This window comes from Heptranchias perlo, chromosome 7, assembly GCF_035084215.1.
Source record: "Heptranchias perlo isolate sHepPer1 chromosome 7, sHepPer1.hap1, whole genome shotgun sequence".
NCBI lineage: Eukaryota > Metazoa > Chordata > Chondrichthyes > Hexanchiformes > Hexanchidae > Heptranchias > Heptranchias perlo.
The window spans coordinates 69,334,892-69,360,720 of record NC_090331.1 but is presented as its reverse complement, the minus strand read 5'-3'; the positions used below and the strand labels follow the sequence as shown (position 1 = coordinate 69,360,720).

The 25,829-nt window shown below is 42.3% G+C and overlaps 1 protein-coding gene and 1 long non-coding RNA gene across 7 annotated transcripts in view; one reads left to right on the top strand and one right to left on the bottom strand.

Annotated features, from left to right (window-relative positions):
- Positions 1–1,947: 1,947 nt before the first annotated feature.
- Positions 1,948–4,205, bottom strand: LOC137323828 (uncharacterized). The gene is made up of 2 exons (XR_010963453.1): positions 3,894–4,205; positions 1,948–3,765 (listed from the first exon to the last, which is right to left on the bottom strand). It is a non-coding gene; the product is annotated as an uncharacterized lncRNA (long non-coding RNA).
- satb2 (SATB homeobox 2) overlaps positions 3,584–25,829 on the top strand; it is a 141,198-nt gene continuing 118,952 nt past the window's right edge. For 3 of the 6 annotated variants that reach the window (XM_067987803.1, XM_067987801.1, XM_067987800.1), the window contains exons 1-3: positions 3,587–4,039; positions 7,580–7,816; positions 11,537–11,713. In XM_067987803.1, the coding sequence (XP_067843904.1) occupies positions 3,793–4,039; positions 7,580–7,816; positions 11,537–11,713 (661 nt within the window). In that variant the 5' untranslated portion in view covers positions 3,587–3,792. Of the gene's footprint in view, positions 4,040–6,073; positions 6,788–7,579; positions 7,817–11,536; positions 11,714–25,829 lie in introns of those variants that run through there. The other 3 variants (XM_067987805.1, XM_067987802.1, XM_067987804.1) reach the window with 3 other exon arrangements.

Here is a 25,829-nt window from a genome sequence, read left to right as displayed (position 1 = left end):
TGTTCAGAAGGAATAAGATTAAACCGGAAAAAATGTACAAAGTTGAATACCGAATACATAGATTTCTAATAAATGTACTAATATTTTGTGTAGTTGAAAATGATACAGTAGTTAATTAAAACAGAGGTCCAGTGAGGGAACACTTAGAATACAGCGTTATTTATTACATGCTTAAAAAGACCGACATTGTCATGTACTGGGCAAAACACCATGATCTTTAAATAGAACTAGTTTCAACGAGAGTTCTCAAGTCGGACTTATGCTAGTGAATGTGTCCTTGCTACATTTATAAACAGATAAAGGGAAAATTGAGTCTGCTTTAAAATAAATTTTACGGTTGATTATCCTTAAACGTGTGTTTTGAAGCAGCCGAATGAAAGTTTAAATGTGTGAGGAAGAATAGTTTTTAATGCTGATTCGCATTCTACAAATAAAATGCAGACGTGTAGGCAAAACAAGATGTAGGGGAGTTGGAGCGTGCGGTGTCCCGATCGCCCAGATAGTCTGACCGTGCCTCTGCACGTTTCGTGGCTTGTGTCGGAGTTTGTTATGACAGGTCCTGCAGACACAACCAAGGCCACCGACTGAGATGAAAAAAAAAGTCAACTTTTTGCACGGACAGAAGTGAACCTTGTCATTCAATTCTTTAAGATAAACTTAGTGGCGTGTCACTAAGATGCTATGAATTGGGTTCAATCACAGTGTACTTAATGTCAGTTCATGGAAGAGCACCGGCAAACGATGTTGGGGGCAATTTTTTTAATCCCTCAAAAAAATTGAAAACTTATCTCTGGAGACATTCACATTCAGTCCAGAAAAAAACCTGATTCATTAGGTTTGTGACTTAGAAGCTAGACACGGTGTTCCGCAGAGTGTGCCCCATCCCATCTGAAGTAACCTGGCCGCAGTTGTGAGCTTAGCACATTTTAATGCAAAAGTTAATAAATAATCTTTATAGGCCATTTCTGGAGTTTTAAGTTCTATGCATGACCGCCTATTTAATTAACCGTATTGTTCGATACAGTATTAACAAAATTCAACGGAACCTGTTGATCTGAGAGGTTTAAAGGTGGATTAATAGATCGTTGGTGTGACTTTAAGTGCTAAGCCTAGAAGTTCTTTAAGGTATCTTATTTTAATCGATCCCAAAATATTGTTGTTGATGAAAAATGTAATTTCTTTTTCTTGCATTCTTTTTTGTAAACCTCATCAAATAACCCAACTAAACTCCAAATGTTAACAGCTAAAATCGGATGCTATAGAAGCGACTTGCAATTTTAAAATTAATGTCGGAGTATAGACTTCTGATATAAAGCAGGGGTAAAGATTTTAGAGTCTTATTAGCGTGGCTCGTATTCACGTGCATACACATATGAATACACACATAGGTAAATTTATGCATAGCACATGTATATACGTATCCATGCACATATGTATACATATATACTTACATGTATTTAAGCAGACATACGCACGTACAAAGGTGTATACATATATGACATACGCGTCTAATACCTTATACCTCTATATTCAGAACAGCCTGCTTTTTATTGGAAGCAAAACAAGTTTCGATTTCCCCCTTTTGTATTATTATGTGGACACTATTGCGGATAGCCATACACTTAATAACAACTAAAATAACAGAACTCGTGCTGTGCTTCGAACCCTCGTTGTGGCAAGGAATAGAGAACAGAAACACATTGAGAGCTGATTTATAGTGAATCGCACAACCAGGTTTTGCACGAAATGGCCGTTTTCATGGCTATTAATGGCTCCGTTCGGGGCAGCGAATTTCCCCGTGGGTATCCCACAAAGAAAAAAAATAGCAAAAGTCTTCCAGTTTGATGTCCCGGCTGCTTTCCTTTTACCAGTTTGATCTCAAATCTCACAGACAAAAAAAAAACTTAACAAAACCTGAACTTCACAAACACAAAATCACATCCATAGTCATTCTTCAAGCTTTTATTGTTAAAATTTCAACGATAAATGAATAATAACATATACTTAACATCAAATACATCTAGTATCATGTGTGCGATGAAACGAAACAGAAACGGGAAGAGATTCTAAATATTGACTACAACTTTAAAAAAGAAACCATGCGGCCATTTTTCATAGGCCTATCGAGATACAACTCCATAAAAGTGCAATTTTCAATTATTTGGGGATTGTAAACCCTTGTTACGTGCTCTCTCCCCGGAAAAGGTAACCTACATTTCAGTTGTGACAATGTTCACTGCTCGCATCTCCTCTCCGCAGTAATCCTGGGCACACACACACAGATCATTTCATTTTGAATTTATGAAATCGACCTGAAACTGACAAGTTGTCCTTGAAGAAAATACTGCATCTTTTTTGCGCTAAAGCCATGTTACAAAACACAATCCCACATTCCCGGTTAAAACAATGTTTTCTCTATTACTTGGACAAGGCGGTAATATCACCTAGCTTCAGCGAGATCTTGTCACTGCCAATGTGCAAAGCCATGCATAAAACAGATTTTTATTCTTTTGAAAATGAATAGCAATGGGGATGTTTCCTTTCACTGACGTTTTTGGTGAAAGTTTGTGGATCTGTAGTGGTACGCTTAAGGATTATTAAGTATATATATATTGAAAACTGCAGCATTTTCTATCCAACTATAGATTTATGTTATGGTCAGTTTCATAAATTCGAAGTATAATTTGAATGATTACAATCAAAACATTTAATTTTCTAAGAGAAAAATCACGAGTATATGATACAAAAAACACGAGGCGACGGGTGTCCTTTAATCTGTTGCAGACTCTGGCCTGTGCAGGGTCTGAGAGTGAGCAATCTGTCACTTCGAGCGACCTTTAAAACTTCTAAAAGAAAGCCGTGCAGTTCTGATCCTTGTCTTATTTTTTTCTGGTTGTTTCTCTCCTATGAAACAATCTGGTTTCAAAACTGGTATCTCACTGGGTCTGTCAGAGAATGCTGTAGTCATGCTGTCTTAAAAAAAATACAGTCCACTCTGAAGCGCCGCATTCGCGTGGCTTCAAAATCGCCAGTGAATGATAGTTAAATGTAAGATATCAAAGGAATAATCCTAACGATCTCCCGAGCGTCTTTCCCTAATTCAGTGAACTGCATCTTCATTCGTGACAGTCTTACATGTGGAATAAATATATTTTATTTACACAATCGTCCCTTCCGATTTGATCGTGGGTTGGAACAGATTAATTTCTGAAAGACTTGATTGTTTGTGTTTGAAACAAAATGGGGAGGGGGGGGGGGGGGGAGAGAGAAAAGACACAATCGAGACAAATTCCTTTTTTTTTTGCCTTATTTGTTTCAGACAGTGGCGAATAAATAGGAGAACTGCTCACTTTATCTTACTTAACACAACCGAGTTACAGGAAGAACCGGCCGTATTTGTCGGGCTGGGAGGGGTGAGGCTGCCATGGGCTTGATGTAAAATGATCCAACATTCTATTACAATCAGTTACATCTGCGGGCTTGTCAATTTCAGGGACTATTTTTGTGGATCGTCAAACTTCCGCCATTTAAAAAAAAACTTCTGTAATTAATTGTCGCACCATGAAGTCAGCCGTCATATTTTATGCATTAAATAGTTAATAAATGATACCACACTGGAGATAAACACTCGGTTTTCCACCGCCGCTTTATATAAGGAAAGATTGTGTAGGGGAAATGCAAATCACTGCGAGCTTCAATTGGAAACTACTCAATATCCACCCAATGTGTCGGCAGATGCGATCCGATGGGCATTAAACTGTAGATCTATAAAAAAAAACCAATTATAATGCAATGAATATCGACCGAGACCGTATTGAACGCAAACACGCTTATCATTCTGGCGATAGATATTATCAGCCTATTGATTTGTGGTTTCTGAGGGCTTTACTCACTGACTCTTCAGCGTCTGCGGCCGGGTCACTTCGCACAACTCTCCAAGACTGTTTGACATTTATTTTGGAAGATCCCTGGTTGCTCCCAAGTTTTATTCCTCTTCCTCGCCCTGCGTTTGTTCCAGCAGATTCGTCTCTCCCGAAAGGTAATGTTTGCTCTTTCTGCTTCGTGTTTTTTTCTCTTCCAAATCCCGATTGGCTCTACTTTATTTTATTTTCGAGGTGATGAGGGCGATTGACATGTGAATGGGTGGCCGGGGCAGGCCAGAGCAAGCAGGAATTTCGAGTTGTGCGATCCGGTTACGCTGTGCTGCTAATGTGTGGCACAGTGGCGCCACCGTACGGGCAGCTCTCCCACCTGAATTTAAGGAGGATTTGTATTCATAGGCTGAGCAGGGGAGGAAGCATTATTATCAATCCTTTAATTGTTAAAAAAAATGCAACGGAGCAGTCTCAAATATAAAATAACAACGGACTTACAAAAATCTTTAATTTTGCTACAGGGAAAAAAATATAATGTTGCAATCTCTTAAAAGACACTTTGTATCATTAAATAAATGCAGCTGCAGTATTCGAATTACTGTTTGGAGATGAACCAAAGTTAATAGATAACACATTTTGTCGGGTTTCTTTCCGTATTCAGAGTCATGGTGGTGCAAAAGAATGAAGCTGGATGCTTGAGTATCCCAGTGTTGTAGCTGGGTGCATGTTACTGTTCAGGGAGGCAGAGAATCTGGCTTGTGGGTTCAGAGACTGAGTTAAAATAACTGTATTGATTTTTCTTTGGCATCTAAAATCTTTGAAATCTGTCTGGAGAGAATCAAGCTTTAAATCCGTGGTTAATTTTAAAGATAGATGGTTTCATTTAACTCTTTAAGTCCAAAACAGCACTTTGTGTTTGTATTCAAATAAAGGGTTAAATAGGTGGAAATCAGAAATCGCAGCCATGTACTTTTTTAACACGGATTTTAGTCGGTTTTATTATGCACTTTGCTTCCCGAAATGGAGGAAGTTCATTTCATACGGTAACCAGCCACCTTAAACAGAGAGCTCTCCTTGACTGAGTCACCAGCACAAGCGAGCAACAAAATAATGCCAGCAAGTTTCTAGTTTCTGTTATTTGGTCATAGCAAGTGTGCAAGCGTCGTGTCCAGTCCCAAATTGCACAATTTGTGATGCAGGGACGCTGGTAAATAAAGGTTCAGCAAAGCAAAGATTTTAAGATTTTTTTTCTTTCGCCGGAGGTTCTTCTGCATTGGGTTTAGGAGCAGATGACTAGCTGGATGGTGTCAAATTTGGGAACAGAGCGATAAAGCGAGAGCGAAATAATAAGGGTCCCTTCACTCCCACTTTCCCGGCAACGGAGCTTCTCCGACGGCTTGCAAAGCCCAGAAACTCCCGGTGCGCTCCTTATCCTGTCTAAAGCCCTTCAATATATACAGTGGCTTATTGACATTTCCAGATATTCGGGTTTAATAGACAAAAGAAACGGAAAGAGAGAGGGGAAGAGAAAAAGAATTGTTGACTTTATTAAATATTCAACACAAGCTCCTAGACAAATTTACGTTCGCTCTCATAAATTATTAAAAGCCTAAAGCATCTGTCTATCAAGAATACAGTTTATTATTAACTAATTTTACATGACAGTGCACTTGTTTTATTTATACAACGCCTCTTTGAAAAATAAAAAGCAGAGCAGTACTAAGCTTTTGATTGTCCATTAACGCCTGGGGGAGAAACTGTATGTGATAAACGCATTTCCCTTTTACAGGAACTTCTGTGTGTGTGTTTATATATATATATATATAATTGGAGTATAGTACGTTTGGTTTGAAAGGAGTGTGCGCGCCTGTATCTATATGTATCTCTATGGGTCTGAATGGCTACATATGTGGATTTCTGTCTGTGTAACTGCACATGTGTATCTCAATATGTGTATGTTTGCATGTGTGTGCATATGTGTATCTGCATCTGTGTATGTTTGCATGTGTGTGTAATGTTTGCTGTATTGCGTGCATCTATTCAGAGGGCTCAGTCAGCCATCTAATGATCTGATCATGTGGTGTTATTATCTGTAATAAATGCGAACCGTCTTACAGTAATCAAGCTGATTAAAAATTCTTGCGCGCCAAGGACGAGAAGCGGGGGGGGGGGGGATTTTCTCCCGTCTTATTTCTTTAATCAAACTGAGCCCCGCCGTCCGAGCGACCGGCAGCAGCAGCAAGACTCTACTGCCCCCTCCCTCTCTCCCTCCCTCCTTCACCTTGGGGGGCTCGATCACTTTTACCTTTGAATGTAAAACAGAAAGTCTCTCCCGGACCAGGAACGGAAGCGAGCAGTGATATGAAGAAAGGAGGACAACCCCGAGGAGTGCTGATGAGTCAACGCAACTAATAATTTCTCTCTCATTCTGTCGCTGTCAGTCCCAACGTTTCGATCGTGGAGAGATATGATCAAAGTGACACGGGCTATCCTCCCCCTCCTTCTGCATTGGATCGACAGCTCCCCTGAAAGTTTTAAAAAATATATATAGAATCTTCGAAGGGATTGCTTTAAAATTGTTTCTTTTTATTGTTTTTTTTTGTATTATTATTAATTTGTGACCAGGAGTGACCGCTTGAAGGAAAAGCCTCAGGAGTGGAGTGTATGTGAGTTCCACTTTCTTTCGCCCTATCCCCCCCTCCTCCTCCTCCTCCTCCATCCACCAACCAACCAACCCCCCCTCTCTGCGAGATCGGACAGGAGCCGTCATCACCACAGCGGGAGATACAGAGAGGATCTGAGTCGGTGACTACAGATCCAGCCTGCTAAACTTCCAGACCTGGATCCCCTGCTTCTCACACATGGACAGAGTCATACTTCAGCACATCCAGCTTACAGGCACATCCTAGATAGTAAGTCACAGGGACACAGTGGGGAGAAATTCTTTTCAAACTGCAGGGGAGAAAGAGACGGCCTCGTCTCTAGCGAACGAGCTACCTAAAACAAAAAGAGGAGCAGTTGTTGAAAGTTGGATTTAAACCAAGGAAGATAGTGACAGAAACATTAGATATGGTTACGGGTCATATTAAATCACTTTAATCTTTCCGAGCGTGGTATTAATACGTTTTGATGCATTTAAACGGCGGTATTCCCCAAAGTATTGCAGAAAAAAAAGTGCTCTTGTCAAGAGTTAAAAATGTCAAACAGCTGTTTGAAGCATTATAAAGTGACAAGTTCGTTTAAGCGAAAGCGTTTATATAATGCATTTTGATGCAATAATTTTCGTTTACCGCAGCCCATTAAAAGGATTTAACGTTTGTTTAAGTTGAAAAAAATCTCTTAACTTTCAAGGTCACATTTACAGTAGCCTGAAATTATTAGCTGCAGTTTTTCTAAAATCTTAGTTTTTAAGAACAGTATTGGGTCGGAAGAGTGAACATAGGTATGTTTATGTGTGTCTGTGTGTGTGTGTGAGAGAGAGAGCACCTTTAATTCAGGCTCCACTTTACTACAACTGTTTTTCATAAGTATCAAATCGACTTTATTTGAAAGTTACACTTTAATAAGGGACATCGCGTATATATCTGTCCGTGTGATCTGTCGAAATGCATCCGGAGATATTTGCTTTTTGAGGTCGAGCAAGTTCGTGCACTGTGATCATAACAGACTTGACACATATTCTATTCTTCCGTTTGTCTTTATAGGTCTATGCACTTTCCACGGTGATTTGCATTCGGGAGCACTCAGAAACTGGTGGCGGAAAATGGAAATGAGAAGTGCGAGTCCCTGTCCCTACCCCCGGGACAGCCCAGAAAGAAAGAGCAGTAGCCCCGACGCGCAAGGTCCACCTCCCGGTAAGAAGGCCAGGCTGGAGCCGAATGGTAGCCCGACAGACGGAGGCAGAGGGAGATCCAATGGCTCCCCAGTCAAGGCACTGGGAGGTACGATCCAGCAGTCTGCGAACTGACAGCAGGGCCACATTCACACTGGATGTCAGGGTTCATGTTGATTAAACTTTCTGTGTGCTTGGTGTAGGATTACAGGAAGAAGCTCGGCCGATTTCCAGCTCATTGATGCCCTGCCCAGCTTGAGCAGCACCTATCAGCCCCCTTGTCACCATTCAGTAGAAAACGCAAGGCTTTCCCCGGAGGGGAAACTTAATGGGCTCTTTGCCACTTCAGTGGTTTTCACGCTGCCGCCGACAGGTTCATGTCCTAGCTGTTTAGTTTCGTCTTCTTGCAGGGTTTTAACTTACCAGAAGTGATTCGCAGGCCGTTTAGAACCAGTCCTCACGTTGAGAGAGGGTCCAAGTGCACAACTTGAAAGGGAACTTTAGTATTTTAAGGGCGGTGGGGGTGATGATCTGTAGGTATTTGCACGGAAAAAGTGACATGCACACCAAGATTACATAAACTCCCAAAGTATGGAACTGTCCTCAGTGGCCAGTTCAAAAGCAGAAAACAATACGCAGTTCGATTCCGTGATTGAAGTCTGCTGGTTAATTAAGGAGATTTACCTAATGCCGATATTAGTTGCAATATTTAGGAATTGTGATGTTAATATCTTGTTATCCAAGGTTGTTTGCTAGTTCTTCTTTGGTCGGTATCCTTTAAATCACATTATCGTGTACAAGCAGTTCTTTAAAACATCACACCGTCCTTAATGAGCTCAAGGAAATGAGTTGGAAATGAGCTATAGAAACAGTACATACCCTCTCCCCACTCCACGCTGCTCCTGACTGCTGTATACCGTGTAAAATGTCCAATCCGTTTCTACTATACTCATATGTAATCGCTGAACGTGAGTGTGGAAATTATTTGCCTATTTTTTGGGTGTAAGAGTCTTTATAGGAAACGGGGAGGTCAACGGGGATTTTACTTTCTATATTTAGGAAGCGTTGAAAACCAGGATTTTAAAAGCAGTCATTTTAACCATTAATAGTTACATTTACTTTGTAAAACCAGACCGAGAACACAAAATAAGTCACCTGCTAAATGAAAGGTTAATATTAGTTTTAACGTCAATCCTGTTCACTGAATAATTGATACCATGTTAAGTAAAACTCAAAATGTTGTAATTGTTCCCAAGTAGGACAAAGGCGGTTTTTGTAGTATTGTAATCTCTGCAAAGAAGAACCGTGTGATCTTAAAAGATGTCCAATATATTGTGATTGCTAGTATAATATTGTTCTTTTGTGAATATGACCAAGGAAATAATTAATCTCCCATTTGGATGAGGTTGTTATTAAGGTGTTTTATTTGTTAACAGTTCCTTCATTTATCAATGTGCCCTTGATACTCCAGGACGGTATTTTGTTTTGAGGTATTTAGATGTCTGCCCTCACAGTGTGTGGTATTCTTGATTTAACTATAATCTCTGTCAAGAGTCTGAACAAATGAGGTGTTGATTTGATCCCAGGACAGTGATAGGTTCAGGTCATAGATTTTCAGAGCAATTACAATCTTGATAATCTAATTAACATTACTCCAGTTAAAAAATGAAAAGATTGGCAAATAACCTCCATATAAATTTTTAAAGAATGAAATAAATTGCAGGAAAGAAAATTAATCTCCAAGTAACTACTTGGTAATCAAAACACACTGGCTGAAGGCAAGGTGTCTAGGTTAATAAGGACTATTGGATAAAGAAGCTGTTGTGTATGATGACACTACACTATTAAGATTTTTGAACTGAGAAACTTGGAGTGAACATATCTATACTGTATTGTACACAACTCCACAGTGTTGGTGCTGTGGATATGCGATACTGATTGTTGTTGCACTTGTTGAGAGAATATGCAAGTGGTTTGTTGCATTGTAAAGTGTTATGGATATAAAAAATTAAGAGAACTTGCAAAATAAGTCATAAATATCCATGAGGAACAAAGTGCATGTAAGACAGAGACTCAGTAATCAAACCCCATTTGTCACAACAGCATTGTGCTACATACATAGGCCAAATTATGTTATAATATGGAACAAAGTGTAAAATATGTTAAACTATCAAGGCTGGTGGTTTAACAATCTTTCATCATTGTAATCCGGATTTCAGGTTTGCAAACTGTAAGGCCACAGGATAGTATGGTTTAAATATAAGTTTATATTTATAAGCATATTTTGATAAAGCTTATAGTGGGGCCTACCTACAGAAGGCATTTATCATCTTCCAACTGGCAATGGTTGGCCCCTCCTCCTCCTCCAGTGCCTCATGAGAATATTTCAAAAATAAAGAATGAGATAAGGTCTTTTGGCCCATTGAAGTTCATATCCTTCTAGCACATTCACCCTCCGATTGTGGCATCTGATTGTATTTTGTATCTGAATCAAGACTGCAATTTATAGAATGGGGCTGTTAAATTCTCTTTGTAAATTTATTTGCTAAGGTAAATTATTAGATGGAAAAGTATAGCCAAACATGGTTATTGGGCTGAGTACGTTCTATAATTTTACCAGTGAGTTTTCAGTATTGAATATTCTTGCCTTCTGCTGATCACATTTGCTTAATAATGTATTCGTTGAAGATAGTACAGAATAGCCTGACCAGGATCAGTACAGACTGGCCTGACCAGGATCAGTGCAGACTGGCCTGACTAGGATCACCTGTTGCCTTCTAGTCTGATTGCCCCTATTTGTTTTTTGTATCTGGCATCTTAATTGAGTCGGTATTCAGAGACCAGTATAACCAGCAGGGCCCCCTTAAAAATCAGATTTACGAAGAACTATGATCGACTTTAGAATTCATTTTTCCTTTAGTTTTTGTCTGTTTGGTAATTTCTTGAATATTGTATTCCGAATAGTGAGTAACCTTGAAGGAATTTGTGAATATAAGTTTAATGTGCCTGACACTGTGAGAGAGCTGAATTAACATTGGTAGGGATACTGTTGGTAACCCAGGTTACTATAGCTTTAACTAGTTGATTCAGCTTCTTGTACCACTAAACTCAATAACTGCTCCAAGCCAATGGCTACCCCATCCAAATCTACTGTTCAAACAAAAAAGTTTAAAAAATCAAGAAACAGGAATAAAATCAAATTGAACAAGAATATTTTGCAATTATTTGATTTTTTAAAAAAAGAGGTCCTAAAAGGGATACAAATTCTTTAGCACGACCAAAAACCTGATCACTTCCTTCTAGAAGAATGTTAATTCCTCCTGTTTAAACCTTTGGGAAGTGTAACAGGATTTTTTTGCAGCTGAATCTCACAGTGAATATTTTCTGTTTGCTCAGAGTACTTTGCAAATACAGATCCATTCTGAGATCGCATGCATCTAATGTGTTTGTCGTGTATATTTTCAAAGTTTCAAAGGAAATTAAGCAGAAGTATTTTTTGGTCGTATAAAAACTAGAATGTCGTTAAAGCAGTCTCCCCAGTGACTTTTAGAACTTGTCACGGGCAGGGAAAAGGACAGTGGCAGTAGTGCATAGAGCTGAGGTATACAATAAAGACAGTCTCTGAGTTCTGAAATGTGGTCTGTTTACCAAAACCAATGGTGTACTGCTAGTATTAATAAACAAGTCAACGACCAAAATCTACATCCTGTCAAACAGCATTACGAGTGATTGGGCTGTGATCAGATCTGACTGTTCTCGAAACAAAAGCCCGTGTATTATTTGGATTTTGTTTCTCCCCCCCACCCCCCCCCCCCCCACCCCAATTCAGGATCAACCCTGCCAGTGTTTTGTGTGGTGGAGCAGTCAGACAATCCTGTAGAATGCGAAGGGAAAGAAGAGCATGCCGAATTTGTGTTGATCCGTAAAGACGTGCTGTTCAATCAGCTAATCGAGACAGCCCTTTTATCCCTTGGATATTCCCACAGTTCTGCAGCACAGGCTCAAGGTAGGATCCATTTTTCTTTATTTAGCCACTGTATTTGTGTTATGAGTTGGAGAACAATTTCATTGATAAATCTAGAATCAGAAACTTGCTGTAGTGAAGGCAAAAAACACACTGTATCTAAGGCTTATACAGTCGGTTTTCATTGCGATGTAAAAATGTCTTTGCAATAAGTGGTTGGTCACTATTTTTGTGAAGTGTAACCTCACAATGGTGAAATCCCACAGAACTCATATCAATAGGACCTCAAGCGGTTTGGGGATGACACAGTATTGTAATCATTACAATATTATTATGTCTTATGGCATCAGAAATCATCTGTTAGTAATTTTATGTGGAAGAGTTCCTAATTTTATACTTTTTGGTTGGGACATAAATGTGCAGTATCACGAACAACAAGATATCATGACATTTGACTGAGGCGTTGTAATTTCCCAAAAGTTGTGACATTATGCAATTTGTTTCAATGACGGCACATTCAATGGACAGGATGGTGCTGGGCTGCGATATGTCTACAACCATGTAATGAATTATGGTTTTGAACTACTTGGAGAGTACTTTTTGAGAGAAAAAAAATCCTAAGTGTCATGGTACTGCTGGGCAAGTCAGACTGTTTTCAGAAATGATTTTTTGCTACCAACGTAGGATGTATGTAGACTAGAACTGTAGTGTCAGCGTGACGGTCTGCAGTTATAGCGTAAATGAGGCCTGAATCCAGAATCAACACCTGACCCTAAAGCTTTGCTTTGGAATCAGTTTGGGACTTAACAACCAATTTACACAGCCAAGTTTAGCAGCAGTGTGAAGCCGAAAAAAAGGCTTTGTGTCAGTGGTGTAAACATATCCTAAGATATTGTATTGTATTGTCACATGAATTTTGTTTTTTTATCAACAGATTGAAAATCAAATTTTCTAATTCAGTGTTATCAGGCCTTAACTACCGTTTATGTAGGAGTTTAGCTATTTAGAAATCATTTAAATACATTAGGATGGGATCACGTGAGCCAGTGTACATACAGAAGGACAAGCTTTGCTCCTTCACTTTGGTTTGTTTGAACTGGGCTGGACTGTGTGGGGGGTCATGCCATGTACGATTTGTGTGTTTTGATACTGATACTGACACTACTATTCTATCCATGGCAATTTACGGTAATAGATTGGTTTTAAAAAATGTTCAAGACAAAATCAAAATTCTGTAATAGGGGACCGAATGACCATCAAAGGACTTCAATGTACCTTGTCCCTAGTACAGCATATAATGTTCATTATAACCATAATAAGATTCTAGGTGGTCCAATAATTCCAGCAGCAATAGAGTCCAACCACCTCCCTTTGACATTCAATGGCATAACCGAATCCCCCACCATCAACATCCTGAGGGTCACCATTGACCAGAAACTTAACTGGACCAGCCATATAAATACTGTGGCTACAAGAGCAGGTCAGAGGCTAGGTGTTCTGCAGCGAGTGACTCATCTCCTGACCCCCTAAAGCCTTTCCACCATCTACAAGGCACAAGTCAGGAGTGTGTTGGAATACTCTCCACTTGCCTGGATGAGTGCAGCTCCAACAACACTCAAGAAGCTCGACACCATCCAGGACAAAGCAGCCCACTTGATTGGCACCCCATCCACCACCCTAAACATTCACTCCCTTCACCACCGGCGCACAGTGGCTGCAGTGTGTACCATCCACAGGATGCACTGCAGCAACTCGCCAAGGTTTCTTCAACAGCACCTCCCAAACCCGCACCTCTACCACCTAGAAGGACAAGGGCATAAGGCATATGGGAACAACACCACCTGCACGTTCCCCTCCAAGTCACAGACCATCCCGACTTGGAAATATATCGCCGTTCCTTCATCGTCGCTGGGTCAAAATCCTGGAACTCCCTATCTAACAGCACTGTGGGAGAACCTTCACCACACGGACTGCAGCGGTTCAAGAAGGCAGCTCACCACCACCTTCTCAAGGGCAATTAGGGATGGGCAATAAATGCTGGCCTTGCCAGTGACGCCCACATCCCATGAACGAATAAAAAACAAAGTAGGGTGAGTTAGATGGGCATTTTACCTGTTCGTACTGCCTTACATTCAATAAAGCACTGAACTGCTATTCAAAGGGCCGGGTTTGAATCCCAGCTTTGGCTACCACTCTAATTCTGTTCATCTCAATGAGTGAGTTTCACGGACTTTCATCCGGGTTTCCAGATGGAGTTATTATCTAGTGTGAGTCCTTCTATCTCGATGGAACAAAAACTTAGGTGCGGTCAGTCCCAGGCTGCAGAAGCACAATTTCAGTAGGTGCTGACATGTAGAGATCCACGCCCTGACCATCAGCAACAACAACAACTTGCATTTATATAGGACCTTTAATGTAGTAAAATGTCCCAAAGCGGCTCACAGGAGCATTATCAGACGAAAATTGACACCAACCCAAAGAAGGAGATACAAGGTGACCAAAAACTTGGTCAAAGAGGTAGCCTTACCTCTTGGATGAACCAAGAAATTGGATATATGAATGGTGGTCTCCATTGTTAATGAATAAGATTCACTATTAAGAAGGTAAGAAGAATCTGTCCATTTCCAATCCCATTCCATTCCATCCCACATAGTCAAAGAATTGATAAAGAGGGAGTAAATTGAATATGAGAGTAAACTAGCAAGAAATATAAAAACAAATTGTAAGAGCTTCTACAAGTATGTAAAAAGGAAGAGATTAGTGAAAGTAAATGTGGGTCCCTCAGAGGCTGAGACAGGAGAAATTATAACGGGGAATCAGGAAATGGCAGAGACGTTAAACAAATATTTTATATCTGTCTTCACAGTAGAAGACACAAAAAACATATTGGAAATAACGGGGAACCAAGAGTGTAATGAGAGTGAAGAACTTTAGGTAATTAAGATTAATAAAGAAAAAGTACTGGAGAAATTAATGGGACTTAAAGTCGACAAATCCCCTGATGGCCTACATCCTACGGTTTTAAAAGAGGTGCTGCAGAGATAGTGGGTGCATTGATTTTGATCTTCCAGAATTCCCTAGATCCTAGAACAGTCCCAGTGGATATGAAGGTAGCAAATGTAACCCCGCTATTCAAGAAAGGAGGGAGAGAGAAAACAGGGAACTATAGGCCTGTTAGCCTAACATCAGTAGTTGGGAAAATGCTAGAATCTATTGTTAAGGACTTAGTAACAGGGCACTTAGAAAATCATAATATGATTAGGCAGAGTCATCACAATTTTATGAAAGGGAAATTGTGTTTGACAAATCTATTGGAGTATTTTGATGGTGTAACTAGCAGGGTAGATAAGGGGAAACCAGTGGATGTAGTATATTTGGATTTTCAAAAGTCATTTGATGAGGTGCTACACAAGATTAAGGCTCATAGGATTGGGGGTAATATATTAGCATGGATTGAGGATTGGTTAATGGACAGAAAACAGAGAGTAGGAATAAACGGGTCATTTTCGGGTTGGCAGACTGTAACTAGTGGGGTGCCGCAAGGATCAGTGCTTGGGCCTCTGCTGTTTACAATATATATCAATGACTTAGATAAGGGGACCGAGTGTAATGTATCCAAATTTGCTGATGATACAAAGTTAGGTGGGAAGGTAAGCTGTGAGGAGGACACAAAGAGGATGCAAAGGGATATAGACAGGTTAAGTGAGCGGGCAAGAAGGCGGCAGATGGAGTATAATGTGGGGAAATGTGAAATTATCCACTTTAGTAGGAAGAATAGAAAAGCAGAACATTTTTTAGAAGGTGAGAGACTAAGAAATATTGGTATTCAGAGGGATTTAGGTGTCCTTGTACATGAATCACAGAAAGTTAACATGCAGGTACAGCAAGCAATTAGGAAGGCAAATGGTATGTTAGCCTTTATTGCAAGGGGGTTGGAATACAAGAGTAAGGAAGTCTTGCTGCAATTATATAGGCCTCTGGTGAGACCACACCTGGAGTACTGTGTAAAGTTTTGATTTCCTTACCTAAGGAAGGATGTACTTGCCTTAGAGGGAGTGCAACGAAGGTTCACTAGATTGATTCCTGGGATGAGAGGTTTGTCCTATGAGGAGAGATTGAGTAAAATGGGCCTATACTCCCTGGAGTTTAGAAGAATGAGAGGTGATCTCATTGAAACATATAAAATTCTTGGAGGGCTTGACAGGGTAGATGCGGAGAGACTGGAGAGTCTAGAACTAGGGGTCATATTCTCAAGATAGGGGGTCAGGCCATTTAGGACCGAGATGAGGAAAAATTTGTTCACTCAGAGAGTTGTGAATCTTTGGAATTCTCTACCCCTGAGGGCTGTGGATGCTCAGACGTTGAGTTTATTCAAGATTGAGATTCACTGATGTTTGGACACTAGGGGAATCAAGGGATATGGGGTGGGAAAGTGGAGTTGAGGTAGAAGATCAGCCATGATCTTATTGAATGGCAGAGCAGGCTCGTGGGGTCATATGGCCTACTCCTGCTCCTATTTCTTATGTTCTTATTAAAGTGGGTCAGTTTGTTTGTGGAACATCAAAGGGAGCAAACAGGCAGAGGCGGCGTTTGCTTCAAAGGGGGCCCAATGCATAGGTTTGGTCTGAGGACTGGATCCACTTGGGGCCCCTGATTTGCTCAGGTCGCACAGCCCAGCTCCACCCCTGACGTCGCCGATGATAGGAGAAGATCCACACAGAGCAGTCGGAAAGAAACGGAGTGCGTTAGGCCGAGAGCTCATCTTGCCTGAACTGATCAATGCTGCCAGCAGCGGCCGGATACAGGGACTGGACCAGCTCCATGTCCCTGACTGGCTCAGGGCCTTGTCCAATTGCACTGGATTCACAACTCTAATGCCACTCCTGCTATCAGGGTTAAAAAAATACAGTGCATGTGTAAATGAGAGTTGGGATAATGAATGTACGGGAATGAGGATAAACTTCTGAAACCTGAAGTTAGATTACAGCCTCAAACTTACTCCCTGATACACGTGAGGCGAGATATTAGTTACTGTTTAGACTCGGGAGAGTGGTGTAGTGCTGTCCCAGTTTTATTAAGTCATTTCCTTGGTTTTATATCATGAGGTAATTTTCCAACTTTGTGTTGTAGGCAGAGACCCTCTCCTGCCAGCAGCAGGTCAGACATTTGGGGGTGTACTTCGCATGTTTTCCCGAACATTAAATTAATAGTTGGAAAATCATATACAACGCATGTCCAAATTCCCAATATGCACAGCCAGTGGGTGAGCCTCCCTGCCAGCAGCACTAGGTCAGAAAATAGCCTCTCACGTATCCACCCCAGTGCTTTTTTTAGTGTGAGGTGCTTTGTCTGAGTGAGAGGGCAGACAGTGCCCAGTCCCAGAGTTCTACTGCTCGTGCCCTGTAACCACTGATGGAGATTCCACATGATTGGCACAGATCAACTATTGGGAAGACCAAAGCATTGCCTTCAGCATCTGCCACAAACTCCGTAGCCTTGTCACTGACTCCATCAATCTTCCAGGCTGAATCAGACTGTGTATGACCTCGGCACCCTACTCAACCCTGAGCTGAGCTTCTGACTTCATATCTCTCATCCATGGCTTTGTCACCTCCAAACCTGATTATTCTAATGTTGTCAGCTCATTCAAAATTCTGCTGCCTGTATCCTATCACTCACCAAGTTCTGTTCACTCATCACTCCTGTCCTTGCTGACCTATATTGGCTCCTGGTCCCCCAACACCTCAAATTTAAAATTCACATCCTCCTTGCCCTCCCTCTCTCCGTAACCTCCTCCAGTGCTATCACACCCCTCCAGAACACTCCATTACTCTGATTCTGGCATCTTGTGTATCCCCCCTTCCCTAATCCCACCATTGATGGCTGTGCCCTCAGCCGTCTTGGTCCCACGCACTGGAATTTCCTTTCCACACCCCTCATCCATCTTCTCCTCTTAAAACCCACCTCTTTGACCTAGCTTTCTGTCACCCCTCCTAATATATCCTTTTTTGGCATCCTTTTTTAAAATTATATCTCTGTAAAAAAGTTTGGAACGTTTTTCTACATTAAAGGTACTATATAAAGGCAGTTTCTGAGAGTAAAAGCAGAAAACGTTGTAAATACTCAGCAGGTCAGGCAGCATCTGTGGAGAGAGAAACAGAGCTAACGTTTCAGGTTGATGACCCTTTCGTCATTGACCTGAAACGTTAACTCAGTTTCTCTCTCCACGGATGCTGCCTGACCTGCTGAGCATTTACATAATTTTGTCTTGTTATTTCAGATTTCCAGCATCCACGGTATTTTTGTTTCTGAAAATTGTAGTTACAGTTCTGCTTATCCAATGTTTGTACCCTAAGTAGTTATATTTAGCAAATAAGCTGCTAAAATGAAGCTTTAAAAAAAAAATTTTTTTTTTTTATTCGTTCACGGGATGTGGGCGTCGCTGGCGAGGCCAGCATTTATTGCCCATCCCTAATTGCCCTCGAGAAGGTGGTGGTGAGCCGCCTTCTTGAACCGCTGCAGTCCGGGTGGTGACGGTTCTCCCACAGTGCTGTTAGGAAGGGAGTTCCAGGATTTTGACCCAGCAACAATGAAGGAACGGCGATATATTTCCAAGTCGGGATGGTCTGTGACTTGGAGCGGAACGTGCAGGTGGTGTTGTTCCCATGCGCCTGCTGCCCTTGTCCTTCTAGGTGGTAGAGGTCGCGGGTTTGGGAGGTGCTGTCGAAGAAGCCTTGGCGAGTTGCTGCAGTGCATCCTGTGGATGGTGCACACTGCAGCCACTGTGCGCCGGTGGTGAAGGGAGTGAATGTTTAGGGTGGTGGATGGGGTGCCAATCAAGCGGGCTGCTTTATCTTGGATGGTGTCGAGCTTCTTGAGTGTTGTTGGAGCTGCACTCATCCAGGCAAGTGGAGAGTATTCCATCACACTCCTGACTTGTGCCTTGTAGATGGTGGAAAGGCTTTGGGGCGTCAGGAGGTGAGTCACTCACTGCAGAATACCCAGCCTCTGACCTGCTCTCGTAGCCACGGTATTTATATGGCTGGTCCAGTTAAGTTTCTGGTCAATGGTGACCCCCAGGATGTTGATGGTGGGGGATTCGGCGATGGTAATGCTGTTGAATGTCAAGGGGAGGTGGTTAGACTCTCTCTTGTTGGAGATGGTCATTGCCTGGCACTTATCTGGCGCGAATGTTACTTGCCACTTATGAGCCCAAGCCTGGATGTTGTCCAGGTCTTGCTGCATGCAGGCTCGGACTGCTTCATTATCTGACGGGTTGCGAATGGAACTGAACACTGTGCAGTCATCAGCGAACATCCCCATTTCTGACCCTATGATGGAGGGAAGGTCATTGACGAAGCAGCTGAAGATGGTTGGGCCTAGGACACTGCCCTGAGGAACTCCTGCAGCAATGCCCTGGGGCTGAGATGATTGGCCTCCAACAACCACTACCATCTTCCTTTGTGCTAGGTATGACTCCAGCCACTGGAGAGTTTTCCCCCTGATTCCCATTGACTTCAATTTTACTAGGGCTCCTTGGTGCCACACTCGGTCAAATGCTGCCTTGATGTCAAGGGCAGTCACTCTCACCTCACCTCTGGAATTCAGCTCTTTTGTCCATGTTTGGACCAAGGCTGTAATGAGGTCTGGAGCCGAGTGGTCCTGGCGGAACCCAAACTGAGCATCGGTGAGCAGGTTATTGGTGAGTAAGTGCCGCTTGATAGCACTGTCGACGACACCTTCCATCACTTTGCTGATGATTGAGAGTAGACTGATGGGGCGGTAATTGGCCGGATTGGATTTGTCCTGCTTTTTGTGGACAGGACATACCTGGGCAATTTTCCACATTGTCGGGTGGATGCCAGTGTTGTAGCTGTACTGGAACAGCTTGGCTAGAGGCGCAGCTAGTTCTGTAGCACAAGTCTTCAGCACTACAGCTGGGATGTTGTCGGGGCCCATAGCCTTTGCTGTATCCAGTGCACTCAGCCGTTTCTTGATATCACGTGGAGTGAATCGAATTGGCCGAAGACTGGCTTCCGTGATGGTGGGGATATCGGGAGGAGGCTGAGATGGATTATCCACTCGGCACTTCTGGCTGAAGATGGTTGCAAACGCTTCAGCCTTGTCTTTTGCACTCACGTGCTGGACTCCGCCATCATTGAGAATGGGGATGTTTGCAGAGCCTCCTCCTCCCGTTAGTTGTTTAATTGTCCACCACCATTCACGACTGGATGTGGCAGGACTGCAGAGCTTTGATCTGATCCGTTGGTTGTGGAATCGCTTAGCTCTGTCTATAGCATGTTGCTTCCGCTGTTTAGCATGCATGTAGTCCTGAGTTGTAGCTTCACCAGGTTGGCACCTCATTTTTAGGTACGCCTGGTGCTGCTCCTGGCATGCTCTTCTACACTCCTCATTGTTTTATGAAGGAATTTTTTATGAAGGAATTTTTTATGAAGGGACAATCCTGGCTGTTGCAACCACTGTGTTGAGATCAGGAAGATGTCCTCTGGTGTAAATGCATTAATTGGCTACATTTGAACATTTTTGTTGCTGCACTTAGAATCATCAGGGTTTAGAAATAAAATAAGGAATGGTGTTGGAGTGGTGATGAGTTTTGCTGACTTTCAAAAATTGCATTCATACTTAGGGAGAGAATTTCCCTTCCTTCTGCCTTATTGCCACCTCCTGGGTCTGCCATATGGAAGATAGTGTTAGACCCTGGGAAATGGTGATAAAGGCCTCTGGTCCCCCGATGGAGTGAGATGGTCTTGTTGTGGCCTCCTCTCCCTCCAGTCGGCCCCAAATCCTTACCTGCTGAATGCCTCGGTCTTGGCCGAGACGTTCAGTGGGAGCATTCATTCTGATCCTTGAGGCATTCTGTCCATTTAAGGTCCCTTGTTATCTCTTTTGGTACTGCATCGATGTCCCCGCAATAGCATCACTGGAGTTTCCTTGGTTGCATTGGCAAACTCCCTCTTGATGGCGGGAATCCCAACAGGAAATTGGCCGGGGTAGGGGTGGATATGGAGGAACGGGCTGAAGTCACATCCTAGTGGAACTCTGTCCCAAAGAGGAGAATTACATTGAATTTACAACATGGAAACAGGCCATTTGGTCCAATTGGCCTATGCTGGTGCTTATGCTCCACAAGAGCCTCCCCCCTACTTCATCTAACCCTGTCAGCATATCCTTCTCCCTCATGTACTTATCTAGCTTTCCCTTAAATGCATCTATGCTATTTGTCTCAACCACTCCATATGGTAGCGAGTACCACATTCTAACCAGTCTAATATTGCACTCCATAACTCTATGTTGAAATGTACGATTCTACTGAAGATTTACCAGTTAACAATATATACATGAAAAAGAATTTTTTTAAACAGAGTAGAACTCTTGCTGCTCTTCCAGGCTCTTCATCTTTGACTGTGCAGACTGTAGTTATGTATTGCTGTACACTCGTGGTCTGACCCTTCCATAGAAGCAGTCAGTTTACTGATGACCTCAACAGAGTCACAGTCACTATCACATCTATCTTTACAGCCCTCAAACAGTTGTAACAAAAAATGATTTAAAAAAAACAAGTAGGCTCTGGAGATTGGGCAGCACTGTGGAGCGTCAAAGGATTGCTCCATGCAACGGTAGAACCTGAGTTTTGTTCGCATGAGTTAATTTTCCAATTTCAGCTGCACTATTGCGGAGAAGGAATGAACAGAGTCCGTATGCAGTAGTAGAACTCTGGTTTGAGTTTGCGATTCCCTACATGGGTCAGTTTTCTGATTTTAGCTACACTGCTGTAGAGCCTGGAATTTGCTCCCCAAACCTCTCCATCTCGCTCTCCTCTAAGATGATCCTTAAAATCTATCTCTTTGACCAAGCTTTTGGTCACTTGTTCTAATATCTCCTTATGTGGCTCAGTGTCAAATTTTATTTGGTAATGCTCCTGTGAAGTGCCTTGGGATGTTTTACTACATTAAAGGTGCTATATAAATGCAAGCTGTTGTTGTTGAGAAGGAGGAATGAATACAATGCATTTTCATCTCCCAAAAATGAGAGGGAATCAGAATGAGAACCTCACCTTTTAATAAGCTGGTTAGAGAGCATTGTTGACAGAGGCCGGAGAGCTATAACTCCAGCCAGGGTTGTCAGCACTGGAGACTCTAAATGGGTAAAAGGAAAAACTTTCCACGATGAGGTGGACTCCAAAGGGATGCCTATTTTAGTTGGCCGATAAGATGACATTGGGTTGCCCCTGTATCATCAACAGGAAAACAAATCTACAAGTGCTCCCCCATGAAGAGGCACAACCAATATGATAATTCAAATAGAAAGTCTAATTTAAACAAAAGGGAAAACTTATAAACCTAAATCATCATCATATTATTATTATTTGTGTCTCTCACACACTCTATTGCGGGTTCCTGGTCTGACTGAGGAAAGTTGTCTGATTGCATGTTCCTATGTGTTTATCTTCAATCCAATACCTTTCACCTTATTAGAGGAAGAACGTACGAAAGAGCTTCATGTTTATTTTGCAATGTTTTTAGTAAAAGGATAGAAACAGGAGTTGGAGCACAGCCAGGCCAAGTGACTCGGACTAGCAACATTAATGACTTCTTCATTTTGCTTATTTCCCCCACCCAACTTTTGTTTGGGCTTTTCCAGAAATTGGAGCTGCTGATTAGGATTACTCGGATCTTGAACTGCAGTCAGTGTGGTAAGAAAATAAATAAATACCACGCTGGGACTCTGTGACTCCACAATATCTGGGACAGCTATACACATGTTAGCAGGGAATCTGTAAAGTAATTATGGCCAGTGATGATCTAGAAATGGTGAATTCACGTCCATCTTTCTAACAACGTATGCTTATTTCATGTGCGAGTTGCAGTAACATTTTGACCAAGGCATGTTTTAGTTTTCACTGTGGTTTGCCAAACAGCTGTTTTTACTGATGGGAATACGTTGAACACTTGCAAATATTCTTTGAAATTTTAAAATATATATATTATTATTACAAGTTGCACAATGCACTGTCACCTGCACATTATGCTGGCTGCAAAGGTCAAAGCTTATGAGTCAAAACAAGCAGTTCAAAACTGTGCTCAGTATGCTTGTTTGGATCCAGTGTGGAAAATTCTCTGGGTCCTCAACTGCAGGGAGCTTTGGCAGTTTTGCCTGTTCTCAGTCTGGAGCAACTAGGACAATTTGGGCTGGGTTTCACCAAACTGGGCCCATTGATCACAAATGTGGGATGTAATCTAGATAAGTGCACGAGGGACAAAGGGATAGAAGGATATGTTGATAGGGTTAGATGAAGTAGATAGAGTAGGAGGATGCTTGTGTGGAGCATAAACAGCGGCATAGACCGGTTGGACCGAATGGCCTGTTTCTGTGCTGTAAATTCTATGTAAGCCAGTCTTCGAATCAATAAGAGACCACCAACCATCTGATACAACATTTTATTTATTTTCCTTATGGCAGCTTGGAATTGGTGTAAGAAAAAAGACAATCATCCATTTTTGTCGCAAACCATTTGGGAAAATAAGCAGTTCGCTTATCATTTTGGAATTCTTTGTAAGCTTGCGGGCAGATCCAGATCATGAAGGTTTTGTTTTAAAACAAAAAAAATGAGTGCTAGTTCAAAGTAGTACCCGTGGTATCTTCGGAATCACGAGCAGAAGCAACAATGGCAGGAAAGGTGCACTCAGGAACTCTACACATAGTGGAGGTGGGCGCTCGGTTTCCATGTGAGGCCATTCCTGTTGTTTGAGACAATGATGGGAAGGGGATAGCCTTGAGCCAAGGCAATGGCATATACCTTTTTATGTTGGTGAATTTTGTGTTAAGGCGAGGAGTGTTACTTCTGGGAAGTGAAACACTTTCCCGTTTTGGGCACCGAGTTAAGCCAATGTTGCGGGCCCCAAGCACCCATTATAGAAACTGTCCGATTATCCTGCCCATTGATTTCACCTGATCCTTAACACCGGTTTTTATGCTCCAACAATAAGTTGAAAATTCTCCACGCCCACCCCCCCACCCCGCCACCCCCACTATCCTCACTTAGTGTCAGTATCAAGCACTCCGTGGTCAGGTATAGTACGGGTTAGATACATAGCAAAGCAGTAGTGCAACCATTGACTGAAGGATGCTCAGGATACAGGATGGAACGATTTGGGCATAAATTCGGCAGAAAAAATGTTGTCCCTGCCTCCCACCCACTCCCTCCCTACCCAGGAATCAGGACTCAGGCTGCAAGGGAAATGTAACCACAGCATTACAGTAATTAAAAGCAGATGGTCTACTTTAAATCAACATTACCAAATATAAGGGGCAACAAAAATCTGATAATTCTCTTTCTACATTTTTTTTAAAAGAAAAATATTCTGGATGGATAAAGTACGGAGGTAGCAACACATTTTCTGCACCAGCAAAGCCTCGTAGCTCCTCCTGCAGTTTAACCTCAGCTGGGACCCAGCTTAGCCTCATTTCTTTGATTAATTTCATGGTCCCTGCTTCCAGGCCATGCTTGTCTCCAGTAATGTGTAGATTGGAGATAGTGGGTAAAGAAAGAAAGACTTGCATTTATATAGTGCCTTCGGGATGTCCCAAAGCACTTCACAGCCAATGAAGTACTTTTGAAGTGTAGTCACTGTTGTAATGTAGGAAACGCAGCAGCCAATTTGTGCACAGCAAGATCCCACAAACAGCAATGTGATAATGACCAGGTAATCTGTTTTAGTGACGTTGGTTGAGGAATAAATATTGGCCAGGACGCCACGGAAAACTCCCCGGCTCTTCTTCGAAATAGTGCCATGGGATACATGTATGCAGGTGGTCACACTGTTAGTGCTGCTACATGTCACAGTGGTAGAGTTGCTACTGGACTTGCATTTGCACTCTGTTCCTGGTATTTTCCACAGCCTCCACACTGCTTGGTGGAATGGGCCTCATGTCACACAAGGCCTGGCCGTGAGACTCTCCAAGAAATGTCAAGTGATCACCAGTCATTTGCAGCTTCAACTCTGACTCCGGGACAGGCCATGTTCGATTGTGCGATTATTCATGGTCAGCCCATTCCTTCTGAAGCTGCAGCAATTTTATTAACTTGTGAAAACCTATTGAGCTTTTGATATATTCAAGACATGATATTGAAAATGTTGGTTGGGCAAGTCTCAGTTGACCCAAGCAGCAGTTGTGCTGATGGAGAAAAGTTTCCTGTTCCCTTCCCCAACAACGTACTTCAGCTCCAGGCTCAGAAGAGTATATCCTACTGCACCAGTGTGATATTTTCCATTCTTGCACTAGCCATCCACTGGCTTCTCTCAGTGACATTACCAATTAATGCTGAGCCAGGACAGTGTTGTGCTGTAGGCCCACCAGGAACTGAGCTGAGACTTTTCAAGCTCACGTCATGTAGGTGCCCTACCCATCGCAGTCTTTCAGGTCACCTTTTAATGATTGGGCTATAGTGTATAAAGAAAGTAATATAGATTGAACTCGCCTATATCACTCTTGGGTACAGCAAACACAATAAAGGTGAATATTCTCCACTTCCACGACCTACTTCAGATGCTGCCTGTTAGGGTATCAGCCCCACAATTCCATAACCTGGATAGTAACATCTCTGAGCTCCTCTGGATGCAACTCGAGCACCTTCAGTTCCCAGCACGTGATGGGGGATTCGGCTTCCCAAATGTCAGACAATACTACCAGACAGCAAAGATCCAAGTAATTGTGATCTGGTCCCCCGCCTTCCAGCAAAACCCATGATTGAGAATGGAGACCAGGACCTCCCTTCCAACTCCCCTGTGTAGTGTACCATTCATATTATAGTCAGAAGAGACCAATAGAGCGCCAGAAACACCCCATTATCACCGCAACCCTCTCAGCCTGTGGATCGCTTCAGGCCCATCTGTTCTCTCCCTGATCTGGAGCTCCCAGAATTTCTCAGCTCATGCAGATTCGAAGCCAAGCATGGGGAAAGTGATCACCAGATCACACCTACATAACAGCCTGATTATGCCCTTGACAAATTTCACCCCTCCCAATAGTTATGTCATTTGAGGCACTAACTCCAGAAACCTGCAGTACTTTGCGGACTTCAGTGCTGGCCAATCTCTTTGGAACTCTCCCTCCATTCTACGTCTCCTGCATACAA